At 54.2% G+C, this 12,811-nt stretch overlaps 2 protein-coding genes across 2 annotated transcripts in view; one reads left to right on the top strand and one right to left on the bottom strand.

The window, feature by feature from the left end:
• LOC311433969 (uncharacterized protein) overlaps positions 1–12,811 on the top strand; it is a gene marked incomplete at its 5' end in the record, with an annotated part of 114,768 nt that overhangs the window by 5,293 nt on the left and 96,664 nt on the right. The gene's annotated exons all lie outside the window — the stretch shown is intronic.
• On the bottom strand, positions 785–8,702 carry LRRN4 (leucine rich repeat neuronal 4). Its single transcript, XM_084513699.1, has 5 exons — positions 8,555–8,702; positions 6,388–7,110; positions 5,471–5,672; positions 4,428–4,565; positions 785–3,397 (listed from the first exon to the last, which is right to left on the bottom strand). Exons 2-5 carry the CDS (start codon positions 7,073–7,075, stop codon positions 2,077–2,079), a joined length of 2,349 nt encoding a protein of 782 aa, XP_084369825.1. The 5' UTR covers positions 7,076–7,110; positions 8,555–8,702; the 3' UTR covers positions 785–2,076.

Genomic DNA, 12,811 nt, shown 5'->3' on the forward strand with positions numbered 1-12,811 from the left:
AAACGGGAACAATCTGTGTTACTTCCAGCTGCAGTGTCTTTTTCCTCTTCCCCTCTAGAGTGAATCTTCAAGAGTTTACATGTAGCTATTCACAGATCTCTTATTTTGCTGCACTTTGTTTCTGTTTCTGGTAATACCAAAGACCCCAGTCAAGGTCTTCTCGAGCTCTGTTTTACAAACAAGGGTGTATGTGATCCCTGCCCCACTTTGGAGTAATGTGAGTCGAAGGTTCTTGCTTACTTGGGATGAAAGTAAAGTATCATCTGCTCCTCTTTACGTGACCTCCCAGACAGTAGGGGGAAAAAAACACCTGAAATAAATACGAGAAACTACATCCAAAGAAAGAAAGTTATGAACTACCAGAGTAGGCAAATAGAAGAGATTTGCAACGTGAGAGCCGATACCATCCTGCTTCCTTCATCTGCACGTCACTTCTGCTGGAAGCTGAGCCACGGGGCCCAGCCAGCCTCAGGAGCTGAGGACAGGCACAGCAGGGAGATGGAGGAAAGATGCAGGGAGCATCTTTCCAAATGCTGTCCTTTCCTGCACTGGTGCAGGGAAAGGATCCGTTCGCACAAAAGGGTTGCAGGCCCTTAAAGGTGAGGATGCCACCGCCCGCTTCTTACGGCACATCCAGAATGAAAACTCTGGTGACATCAGATACAAAACGTATCCCAATAAAGATCCCTCAACTACATGCCTAAAGGCGCCAGAACAGCAGAATGTTTGAATTTGCTCCTTGAGCTAAGCAACATAGATAGTAAACACAGCTCAGAGATCTAGATCTTTAACAAAGAACCAGTCTGTAGCTTTTATTTCCATTAATACAAGGAGCATTAAAAAACTATGGACAGAACAGAGACTTTTTTGCACCGTACAGCAGCCTTCATTCTCTGAGATCGGGGGATTCTACATATTGCATCTACACAGCAGCACAAAACAGACAGAAACCTACAGGGCTCTGAACACTGACTGTTAGAAATATGTGATCAGGACAAACACCTTGTCTGACAAAAACAGTTCTTGGATTTATTTATTTATTTTTTTTTAAAGGAAAAGATCTCAATGCTGCTGAATTCTCAGCATCTGTTGCCATCTTGTAGTGGAGGTTAGTACCTGTAAGTACACCTGAAAAACAGCTGCATGAATATCTGCTGTTGCTAGTGGGTGGGATTTCATTTTTCAAGTCTCAGCAACACGCGCCTAAAATGGTTTGGTTACTTGGCTCTTTGCCTCTGCATGAGGTAAATCGTCGGCCTGCTAAATGTGCAGATGGAACCGAGCAATAAGCTCATGTTGAAAATCAGTTGTGAAGCAGCTGCTGATGTGCTCCCCCTGCTTCAGGGGCACTGCAGCATTGCAAACTCCTCACCGCCTGCTCGCTGCCTGGGCTCGGGGTTGTGGCAGCTCTCTGGAGCCTCAGTTGCGGAAGACAGCGTGTAAAGGCAGAACAAAAGGATTGTCCTGCCTTAATCATCCTGCGGCGTCTTGTTCTTCCCCTTTGCAATTAATTTTTGTGCTTCTTTCCCTGATCCACATTAGAGCTGAGCAGCTGCAGGCAGCAGAGCTGTTTGCTGGAGCAGGATGCGCACAGCACCTTGCTGCCGAGCCCGAGGAGATCTTTCTCACGTTCCTTCCAGGAATGTTCTCTTCTTGACTAATACCTATGTACTTACGTTAGGAGAAATGGTAAATTCAACTTCACCGATGTGAATAAAAGCAGTATCTGTCTTGCTTGGTGAGATGCCTTACAGATTCTTGCTTTGCTTGGGCTGTACCCGCGGCAGCTGGCAAGGCAACGTCTCACTGCGTGCAGTGTGTGCTGGTGTAGGTGATTATAGAAGTAACTTCAGGGGTAGTGTCCAGGTTCGCTGCTGCCTAGCACATGAACAAGAACCCAAAGGCTCTTTTGTTTTCCTAACTTTTGGTTTTGTTCCTCCTTTGGAAGCACAGGGGCTATGCAGTTTGGTTTTGCTGAAGTAACCCTAGCTTTGCTGAAGGACATTTTGAGGATCTCAGGAAAATGTACCAGAGTGATAGAGACAGTGAACTGGGGTGGACAGCAATCACCTTGAGCTAACTCGTGGTTTGTAGTTTTAAGGGGTAATCAAACGCTGGGTTCTTGTAAGAGACCAAGTGTGTGCCGTACTGCTCGCTGCGAGGCTTCTTGTGTGCCTTGCACAGACAAACTGACAAAACGATTGTGGAAAGGAGAAAGAGTCCGCTTGCCGCAGACAGAGCGGCAAAGACAGACTTGTAGCTGGGCTTCGTTTGAAATCTGGTGCAGGAGTTTCCGGCAAGTCCCTGGCTTGTCACCTGGCTCGCCCCCGCTTTGTTCGAAGCAGTCACGCAGATGTGGTACGTGGTGTACGGCCGCAGGTTGTACAGGGTGTACTGCCTCGCTGTGGCATAAATATTGTCCAGGACGAGCCGTCTCTCCTCGTTGCCTTGGTCGTGAAGCATCAGCTGGTAGGTACGAACAACGGAGTTTGGGGCGCACCAGTGGACCTGTGCAGAGCTGTCTGTGACTTCAGACACCTCTCTGAGCCTCGGCGGGTCCGGGATTTCATCCTCCCTCGACATGCCGGGGCACAAACATCGGGACACGCTCTGAAGTTCGCTGCAGGGTCTCTGAAGGTGCCTGCAAGGATTGTAGTCGCACGAGGTGTACACCTGTGGCACGGGGGGTTCTGTTGTCTGCTCCTCGTACTCGTAGTCGTCCACGTAGTGTATCAGCGACCTGGTGGATGCTGACGCCGAGTGAGCGCCGGATCGCGTGGAGTTCAGCCGGCGCAGCTCTGGCTGCGGGGTTCTTTCCACAGCAAAGGAGTGAACGAAATGGTCAGCGGCCTCTGGGTGCCCCCTTGCTGGAGTGGAGTAATCGCTGGTGGGCTGGCTGAACGGGCCTTGCTGGGGAGATGCCTCCTGAGTTGTTCTGAGCTCCCTCTGAGGCTGCTCTGTCTGAGCGTGAGTCACGGCGCTGCGCTGCGGGGCCCGGCTGTGCAGCTCTCTGAGAAAACCGGGGGAGGTGGTTGCTGGAGCGAGGGAGGGGGCTTGGCTCGCGGCTTCGGAAACTGCCTCGTCCTCCCGGGAGGAACTGCTGGCTTTTATGAGCAGCAGCTCGGCTGGGTTGGCTGCGGCTGTGCTCGGCGCATTCCTGTGAGTTAGGGAGCCTGGGTGAGTGTCTTCGGTTGGCAGGGCAGAGCCTGTCGTTGCTGCGGCCGTGCTGCTGTAGCTGGCAAAGCTGAAAGCTTCGTCTCCCGGGGAGGGTGTGTTTGAATGGGGCAGCGTGACGTTTCTCTCAGACTGGCATTCATCGGAGAGCTCTTGCAGTGACAAAGAAGTGGAAGGTCTGTCCCAGTTTCCTTGGGACACGTTGCAAAAAGTGTCCAAAGCCCTGCAGAGGGGACAGGTTAGAACAGAGAAATTCAGCGAGAACATTACAGGTCCCTGTCAGCCTTTTGGATGGGCGTTGGCAACCCGCTGTCCAAAAGCACTCTTCCCATTAAAGAAGACATGAAACTTAGAGCGAGGCCAGGTTGTACTGACAATAGTCCTGTGCTTGGCAGACAGACTTCCACAGCATTGTGAGCGCAGCTGCCTGGCTTTGGGCAGACTTTAATGCTTTGGTAAGACGGGACTGCCTGGAGAGTTGTAACGGGGCCCCCAAGACCCTTCAGGCCAGCTGGCTCAGGTGGCGGGAGCTGTGCTAACACGGGGCGTGCTTTCAAGTGACGGGGCTCAGTTTCTTTCTTTGCTCAGCCACTGCAGCTCTTTGTGAAGAACGCAAATGCTAAGGCTGTCCTGATGAGAGGCGAGCTGATTTTTAACAACCTACCTCCCTGCTCTTGGCACTGCGGGTGACAGAACTTCTTGGTGGCCCTTCCCGAGGAAGGGAGATCCTACATAGGCAAAGTCACTGCAGCTTACTGCAGCCAGGAGGGTGGAAACAACCAGGACAAATGGTGCTGTTTGCCAGGGGCCTTGTGCTCTGCCCATGCTGATTGAGGCTCTGGGAATACGAGGGCGAGCAGGAAATAATAAGCGAAACTGCTTGCAAAGTCCTCTGGTCCTGCTCCCAGGGCTGGCCCACCAAGGCCACCTAGCCAGCTTATTTCTATGTTGTTAGTACAGAAAATATGGACAAAAAGAGCAAATAAACTATTCTCACCCTGGAGTAGAATCCACAGCTAATACCACTTTACTTTCCTACATATGGCCATCACATCTGTCTGCTTTCGAGTATAATTCAGCCATGGTTGTTACCCCCAAAGAAGACTTTATTTTGCATTTTTACCTCTAGAGGAAGGGAAGAACACACAAGGAGTCTGAAAAATTTGGATGATGGTGAGTGTTTGGTCCCCAAATAACTTGCAGATTTGAGTTGTGTCTGAAGAGCATTACTTTACCTCCTTCAACTCCCTCACCTTTGCAGCACAACTTTCTCGGGCTTGGAGAGCAGCCAGGAGAGCCTGCAGTCACACGGCAGGGGATTTCCATGCAAGTTGATGACGATGCCGTCTGATGAAGTGATGTTCCAGGGATTAAAGGAACTCAGGTTACAGCTACAAGATGACAAACACAGTCATTAGCAAGTGCTGAGCCACCTTCCAGGAACTGGAGCCTGCTTAGTACCCCGGTGTGCGCGGCACACAGAGCAACGTCCCCAGCTCCCTCGGGGACGTTGCTGCCCTTGCTGGCAGCACCACCAGCACCTTTTTGCACGTGGAGCTCCGGCTGCCACCTGCCCAGCTCTGGCTTGCACGAGGCAGCCGCTGCCTGCCAGCATCTAACAGGAGCTCTGCGAGCAGCCAGGGGCTCCAGAGGTGGGTCACACCTTTGGAGGTGGCAGCTGGAAAGGAAGGACGGTCGCTGCCATCACGCAGTCAGCTGCGCTTTTATGTGCTGTCATTTCTCTGCCTTCTTTCTCAGTCTGCTTGTAATGATGTGACTCTGTGCCAGCCACCCTCCTGTCAGCTACCTCTCATACCACGTGCACTCACATCTCCTGCGTCAGGTGCTGACCGTAGGAAGCATTGTTAGCCTGGCGGAGCTGCAGGAAAAAAGGGTGGTAGCGTGACCCCTGCAGCCTGAGTGCTCAGAGGATGCTCTCTTTCGCCTGTGACTTTAACTGTTGTTCCTCTGGTTTTTGAGTTTGGGTCATGATTTTTGGTGCTGGTATGTCTATGGGTGCTGTAAAGTGCTGTGTAAATTCAGGGTGGCACTCTAGTGAGGTATTTTTTTATTTTTTGGTTAAACCGGTTTCTTTATTTTCCTGAAACTGGTTCCTAGAACACAGCCACTGCTCTGGTGTTTGCTTTCTGATATGCTAATCTGGGCTGATAAAGAAAGTTTTCTAAAGTGCTCTCCAAATCCTTTTCTTTGTTGACTGTTCTGCCTGCAGTTTACTTACCTCCATAGAGGTAGATAAACGTTTTTTTTAATAAAAAACCAACAACAAACAACTTACTTCTGAAATGAGAGACGGCTCAGACGAGGCGTGCTTTCGAACATCTCTGTCCTTACGAAACCCAGCGAGTGGGAGTCATCACAGTTGAGCTCCCTGAGATGAGGCATGGACCTGAGGTCGGTATCGAGGCTTCGTAGTCGGGACATCTTTGTCAGGTGAAGCTCTCTGAGGCTGGGCAGGTCTTTGGTCCACTCTGGTTGAACTGAAGCAGAAAAGAGATTTTTACCTTTTGCAGGAACAGAGCACTGCTGTGGATTTCTGCCGAGGGGAAAAAAAAAAAAAAAAAAAGTAGACTGAGCTGTGTGAGGTGAAACCTCAAGCCTGGGGAATTCCTAAACTGCTGGTCACTGGAATCAGGGCACATCCACGTGGGAAAACCCCTCTGTGCTGCCTCCACACCTTGCGGATAGGCCAGGAAGGCAGTGGACCAGCGTGCAGGAGAACCGGGGGCAGGTGTTGGCTCTGCTCCAGCTGGGCAAGGCGCTCAGCGTCTCTCCCTCAGCACCTCAGCTACGGGGTGAAGCCGACAGAGGAGGCAAACAGAAAAACCGGGTGTCAGTCGCCCAGGGCAGGGCTGGGCTCGCTGTGTGGCAGCTCCCTGGCTGGCTGCCGACACAAAACGCCTCTCTGCGCTACTTCAGCACAGAGATACAAGCGGAGTACGTGTGGGGCCAGACACTGAGCGATGTCAGCAGTGTGTCTGGAAAGGGAAGGGACTCCCCTGTGCTCCCCAAAGCTCACCCCAGGGCTGGCAGCAGCAGAGCCCTGTTGGTGCTCTGCCCGTCCTCAGGGAGGCCGCTGTGCGTGAGGGCTTCTCCCCGGCAGCTACGTGACCGGCTGGAGAGCGCCTGGCACGCTCACACCAGAGCGGATGAGGCCAAGGCCCCGTGTTTACAGTGAGGGATTTGCCGACTTACTTTTCTCCAGAAAGGTCCCGCTCAGATCAAGCACGTTGATGGTGTTCCCAGTCCTGTTCGCAGCCTCGCTGGGAGATGTGCTGATGGCAAAAGCAGACTCCCCGATTCCCCTGCGGTCGTCCTGCCCGAGCAGGGTTGTGGAGAGGTTCAGGAACTGCAGCTGAGGGTAACAGGAGAAAGCCAGCGGCTGGATTTCCACCAGTGGGTTTCCAGCCAGGGACAGCCACCTCAAGCTGGGCAGGAAGGAAGCGTGGCACGATGGCACAGACGACAGCTTGTTAAAGCTTAAGTCCAGGAAAAGGAGGCTGCCGAGGGCCTCGGGTCCCCACCTGACCGCCCGGAGAAGGTTCTGCCTCAGCAAGAGGACATGCAGCCGCGGCAGGCCTGCTAGCTCCGTGCCATTCACCTCTTCTAGGAGGTTGTTGCTGAGATCTAGGGTCTCCAGGGCCTCTGGTAGGCAGGCAGGGAAGGTCGTCAGGGTGCTGCTGGTCAGCTGCAGGGTGATCCAGGTCCTGTTCTTCCGATCCTCGCAGGACAAGCTGGTGAAGTTGACGTTCTCCCAAGAGTCTTCCTGAGCCAGCTGGAAAAAGGTGGTGACATCCCTGGATGCCACGGGCTCCGCTCTGCTCGCCGGGCCTGCCGCCGTGCTCCTTGCCAGCAGGGAGAGGGTGAGCAGCAGGGACAGCATCCTTCTGCCACGTGCCTTGCAGTTAGCTGCGAGATCTGTCCGGGTTGTGTTTCAGGGAGGGGAAGACAAAACATCAGCATCAAGAGCTAAATTAACGTTCCCCCAGGTGGCTACAAGCTGTTGGAAAGTGAAACATTTATAACCGCTTTCCTGGTGCACCCAGACAGTGCAAGTGGTAATTAATTTCTCTAATTAAGCCTACGCAAACTCGAGCCCTTTGGGACAGCAGTACCGTGTGATCTGCATCTAAGTTTGCCTGCAATCTTCCATGCGGTCTGACACGATGAACAAGCGAAGTCAGTAGGGAGCTAATAAAAGAAATAGTTGGTGGTTTTCTAGGATAATTCAAATTCTGGTAAATGTGGAGGATCAAGAGCAGTAGCTCAGGACCAGTCTGGCCTGGGGCGTGCTGCTCCGCTGGGCAAATACCAGTCGGTAGGGCACGAGCTGCAGGAGAGAGGGATATTGCTGCCTTACGGGGCTTTGCTTTCCCACCTGCTTGTGTATCTCTGGCTCTGCTTGCTCAGAAGAGGTGTCCGGGGGCAGGTAGCAGGCAATAGGGCCGGGGTGACCATGGCACGGGATCGTTCTCTGTGAGGGTGTTGGTGCCAAGCAAGCGTATGGACCTGGGGCAGGGGGGGCCTGCCAGGCACTCAGCTAAAGGATGCAGGAGCCCAGGCTGGGCTGGGCTGTGCTGGGTGTGCAGGTGACAGTGCCTTTCCTCCTGAGGAGCAGCTCTCTGTCCCTTAGCAAGGGTAGAAAAAGCAACAGCCCAGGGCAGTTCTGGCACGCCCAGCTCCACCCCAGTTGGTTGGGGTGGGCATCGCAGCCCCCCGAGCACTTGTCCCCATCCTTTCCGAGGTGGGCAACAAGTGGCATTTTTGACAGGGAAACATCTGTGAAAAATTCATGAAGTCCATGGGACTCGTAAGCACCAAATGAGCCTACGTGGGTCTGAGAATTTTAAAAGCTCAGGAGAAAACTGAGGACCCGTAAAAAGAATTAAAAAAAAAAAAAGTCCTAAATGACTTGCCCAAGGCCACACAGGTAGGTCTGTGTAAGGAAGGAATTAACACAGCCCTAAACTAGCCCCTGACTTGCTGGGCTGCCTGTCATGCTTGCAGGCATTGCGATGATTATTTCTCATCTAAAAACCTACCACTGTGCGGGGTGGCTGAAGCCCCCTCTGGTATGAAACATGGCAGGCTCCTTCCTGGCCATGAAAGCTGCTTGGCAGTCCCTGGGTGGTGCCAGGAGCTGCCAGGCCATCGCCTATTGCTCCCATCTCAGCTCTGAAGTAGGGACCGGTACATTTTGGTCACTCATGCACTTTTTGGCATCGGGAGCCGTGCAGGAGCTGAGCTGGGTTCCCCGCTCCATGGCACATGGCAGCCCGAGGATGGGAGCGGTGGCGCTGCTGGATCCCGGTCCTACATTCGCGCTTAGTCCCCAAGTTAAACCGCAGCCGCTCGCACCTACCTGCCCGGCAGTCCTGCTGCCTCGTGCCTCCCCTCTGCGCAGCACCGGGTGCCTGGCCCCGGTTTTATACACTCGGGTGACTCAGCCGAGGAGCGTAAAATGTCTCTGCTCTCTTCCCGGCTTCCCCTGCTCACGGCTCTGCCCACAAGCGCAGGCGAGGTTCGTTCCAGGCTCGCTCCCCCGCAAGCAGCTTCCCCCTGCCTGGAGAGGGGGTGGCTCCGCTCAGCTTTCCCCGCTCCTCGGCCCGGCAGGAGGAGGGCGGGAGGGCTCCGTTTCCCAACTCCGCTCCCCGGGCAGGGCTGCTCCGGCCGTCTGCCGCCAGCAGCGCGTGGAGGGAGCGGATCCGCGTCTCCCATCCCAACTCACACATCTCCCACTGGCTGGCGGAGAGGGGCCGGGAGGGGAGAGGAGTCACTGCCTGTGTTTTGCTGGCAGACGAAGATGCTGTAGAGCTAAGGCTCTGCCCGCCGACGTGGGCTTTGGTACCTCTAGGTGCCAATAAAAGGCTTAAAGTATTTACGTTGCTCTGCGAGACGTTCCCCCAGCACAAACGCCTTTGACACGACGGGCCCTCTGGGGAGGCTGTCTGCTCTGGGACGTGCCCAAAGCAAAGCTCTCACCTGCTGCTCCTGCAGGGAGCTTTTAGCCGAGGGAGCAGGCCTGAGGCATCATGTACCGAGTGGGATGGCCCCAGAGGCTGCTCTGTGTCCTGCTGCTCGGGGCTTCTCTTCTCAGCTCTGCCCCTGCCCTGCTGCACCGCTGCAGGCAGTTCCCTCCCGCTCCCTCGCTCGTCCTTTGGTGTGAGTAAGACTGACGATGAAAAACCAAGGGACCTGCTCTGAGCCGGGTCTCTCAGCATTGCCACGATTCAAATAATTAGGGCAGGAACTCAAAGGGAATGAACTAGCAGAGGTTGTACCAAAGGAAAGGCAGAAGTGTGGTTGCCCAGTTGCTGCTACAAGCCAATTAACCATCAGGATTTCAGGGAGAGCAACAGTTGGTGCTTTCTGTTAGGAGGACAAAACAGATCGTGGCACAGAAGGCAAAACAGACCCGTGAGTTTTGGTGCTAAAGTGCAGATAAGGGCCTTGCTTTCACAAAAACCTTGACTCTGCATGTACGCAGGCCTTATCTTCCGACCGTGTCATTCATTATCTGCATGGGGAGAGGGCCTTGAGGAACACCAGAACATCCCCAGAGCGCGATACGGGCTTTCGGCTGGGCTCTGGAGCCCCTGCGCTTCCCTCGGAGGCTGGCTGCGATGTACACGCTGTTCCGTGCGGGATGGCTCTCGGGCAGGACGAGCAGTTTCCTAACCGGGGGGCTAAGCCCCCAGATTAACCCGGGGGGAGCCGCTGGCAGGCCTGTGCTCTGGGGAGCACGCAGGCTGGGCGCCTGCAGAGCAGCAGGTAGCTTCACAGAGCCGCCGGGTTCAAAGGGCAAACGGCAGCAGGTTAAAAAATTCTGAAGAATTTGCTGCAGGGGTGAGTGGAAGCAAAGTCCGGCCTCAGCCAGAGCAGTGGAAACCCTGCCTTCCCTTTGCCTTCGCAGGCAAATACTTGCCCTGCCAAATTCTGCTTGGCTTTTAGTGCCTTCAACCTTACGATTTCATTTTGGGGACTGTGACGAGCGGCCTGGTGAGACTGGAAACTGCAAGCGAGCCGTTCGTGGCAGTGAAAGTGGAAGCGAGGTGGAGTCACTGCCCAGGGGAGCCTGATTCTGAGCGATACCGAGAAGCTCTCGCATGGCGCACAGCACCACATTCGTCTGGTTTTTGGATGCCCAATTTTTGGGGCAGGCTTTATGTTTTCGCAGCTCTTAGCCTAGCTGCAAAGTGGTAATTTGGAGCCTTGCTGCCGTGGCGCAGCTGGGAGAGCTGCCCAGGTGCTGGCGGAGGTTTCCCCGGGCAGGCAGCAGCTCTCTCACCAGCTTCCCTGAAATCCTCCCGCAGCAGCAGGCAGGGACTTCCCCGCTGTGTCACTTGAGCCTGTTCTCACGGCGCCGCTTCCTCAGGTTATTGCTCTCCTTCTTGTGCTTTCCTGGGAGTTTCAGTGGCGACCCGAGGGAATGTTCATTAAAGGCAGGCGTTCTTGTCAGCCTTTCTTCACTCGGATGATGGATGCGGCACGAAGAGCTAAAGCAGACGCCCCCTCCCCAGGGCTGGCCGTGCCGCACAGCCCCCCCCTGCCTGCAGGAATGCGGCAGAGGGATGAGCCCCGCATTCCTTCGTGACACCGAGATAGGGAGAGAGCAAGGCGAGGATGGTACCAGGCTGTAAAGTTTAAGAGATGAGTGTTTCGCCGTGGCTGTGATCCAGGCGATGGCTAATTATGAAAAAATCCTGAAAAATCTGGAGAATGGCTCTTAAAGCCAACAGAAAAAAAAAAGGAAATACTTCACAGGTCACTTCACCGAGCAAGCACGAGCAAGATGCTTTCCTGCAGAGAGCAGGGGGAGAGGATTATTTACCCTGAGGTTTCAGGCGTGTGTGCTGTCCGCTGCAGTAACGCCGTCTGAAGGCAGCAGCGAATCCCCAGGGAACGTGTGTGTGTGAGCAGGCAGCGGCCGCTGACATCGGGAGCGTTTTACCCCGACCTGCTGTTGGTTTAATTAAACACGACATACAGAATGCAGTCACAGCTGAGCCAAGGTATTCGTTTCCTAAAGGTTTTTGGTTTAATCTGTATAACATTCCTGTCCTCTGCGTTGCAAAATGCCTCTTTCTTCAGCAGTGCCTTCCGTTCCAGGGCGGACACTCTTTCTGTCAAGCACCTCTCACGCATCTGGCCCTGTGCTGATAGTGACTCGGTTCCTACAGCCCACTGAGGCCACGGTCTTTCAACCTGGGCATAATCCGGTGGTACAACGCAGCAGAAGGCAAGTTTAACCAGGTTACTGCGTGAGTAGGGGAGTGCGGGGTGCCCTGGGGCGTGACATCCCCCTCCGGCTCCCCTGTGGGCTGCTGCAGGAGCTAGGGGCACTGCAGGGGGGTGAAAACACTCCTCTCCTAAGCACTCCTCACCGCTCATCGACAAGCCTTGCGAGAGACAGACTGCTGATGTTCTAAAAAGCCAGAGGCAGCACAGGGGCAAGGGAGCACATCCCTAAAACGAAGGTGGCACATGGTGGGGCTTACGGGCAGCCCTGCGTGAGCTGGCAGAGCTCCCCCCTGCAGCAGGAAGCGCTGTGCGAGAGGCAGTGACACACCGCAGGGGGATGGAGGGAGGGGCGGCACCGCCATCGGAAAGATCTGGTGGTTTTGGGAATCTCAGCCAAGACAGCCCTGACTGCAACGGGCGTGTTCGCTCAGCGCTACCAGCAGCTGCACGCCGTGTGAAGGAGGACTGCATTTCAGTTCCCCGGGCTCTGCGTTCCCATGGTCAGATCATTCAGACAGCAGGTCGCAAGTCGAGCTCCTCCACGTGACAGCTGTGACAAGCTCTGCACCGAGGGTGGCGAGCACGGCGCTGTGCTCCTGGTGAACGATTGAAGGGAGCCTCTTGCTGCTGAACAAGGGGCTCGGGCAGGCTTTAAACATTGCGAGTGTTCAGACTTGGCCTGTTACCTGGCTTGTGCCCAGCCTGCCGCTTCTCAGCTGGAGTAAAGCTTGGTGGTCCCTCAGCCCCTGTGTAGAAGGTGCTGAGGAGAGGGACGTACAGCGGGCTGGGAAGTAGGCAGCGTCTGCTCACTGTCCTGCAAAATACAAAGCCGTGCTTTGTCTAAAACTGAACGGGATGAGTGACAGCTGTCCAGTCCTGGGGACATTCAGGAATTACACTGATTTCTGCAACATCTCGTAGTGATAAGACAACACCTGCCCACTGTATGTCTTTAGATATGTGAACCGGTTTGGGGTTTGTCCAGCAGTTTAATGAATCCTCCTGACTTTGTTCTCTCCTGTGCTTTACTGGTCACAACGCTTTGTAGGGCAGAACCAAAGTTCTCCCGGCGCAGCGCATGTGTGCTGCTCCCTCCAGCAGGCAGAGCTGGTTGCTGCAGATCTGGGTCCTCAGGCGGTGCTCCTCAGTAATCTCTTGTGTTCTGCCTTACGGCCAGGAGAAAGGTCATTTCTACGGGTGTTTCATCTCCTAACTCAACTTCTGAACAAGTTTAGTTCAGAGTTAGATGTTACAGCAAAACAGTAACAAGGACAGAAGACAGAAGGAAGGCCTACGCTCTGAGGCCTTTTTAACAAGCAAATAAATCAAAATAGTACCTAAAGCATTTTTTCAACCTGGAAATTTACACAGTTCCTCA

This window comes from Aythya ferina, assembly GCF_964211825.1.
Source record: "Aythya ferina genome assembly, chromosome: 3".
Classification (NCBI taxonomy): domain Eukaryota; kingdom Metazoa; phylum Chordata; class Aves; order Anseriformes; family Anatidae; genus Aythya; species Aythya ferina.

Excerpts from the sequence above, each read along its gene's own strand:
- LRRN4 (XM_084513699.1), bottom strand. The coding sequence starts at position 7,075 with ATGCTGTCCCTGCTGCTCACCCTCTCCCTGCTGGCAAGGAGCACGGCG. Across the intron at positions 5,673-6,387 it reads CGGGACCTTTCTGGAGAAAA|TTCAACCAGAGTGGACCAAA; the intron begins GTAAGTCGGCAA and ends TTTCTGCTTCAG. Across the intron at positions 4,566-5,470 it reads AGCCGTCTCTCATTTCAGAA|CTGTAACCTGAGTTCCTTTA; the intron begins GTAAGTTGTTTG and ends GTCATCTTGTAG.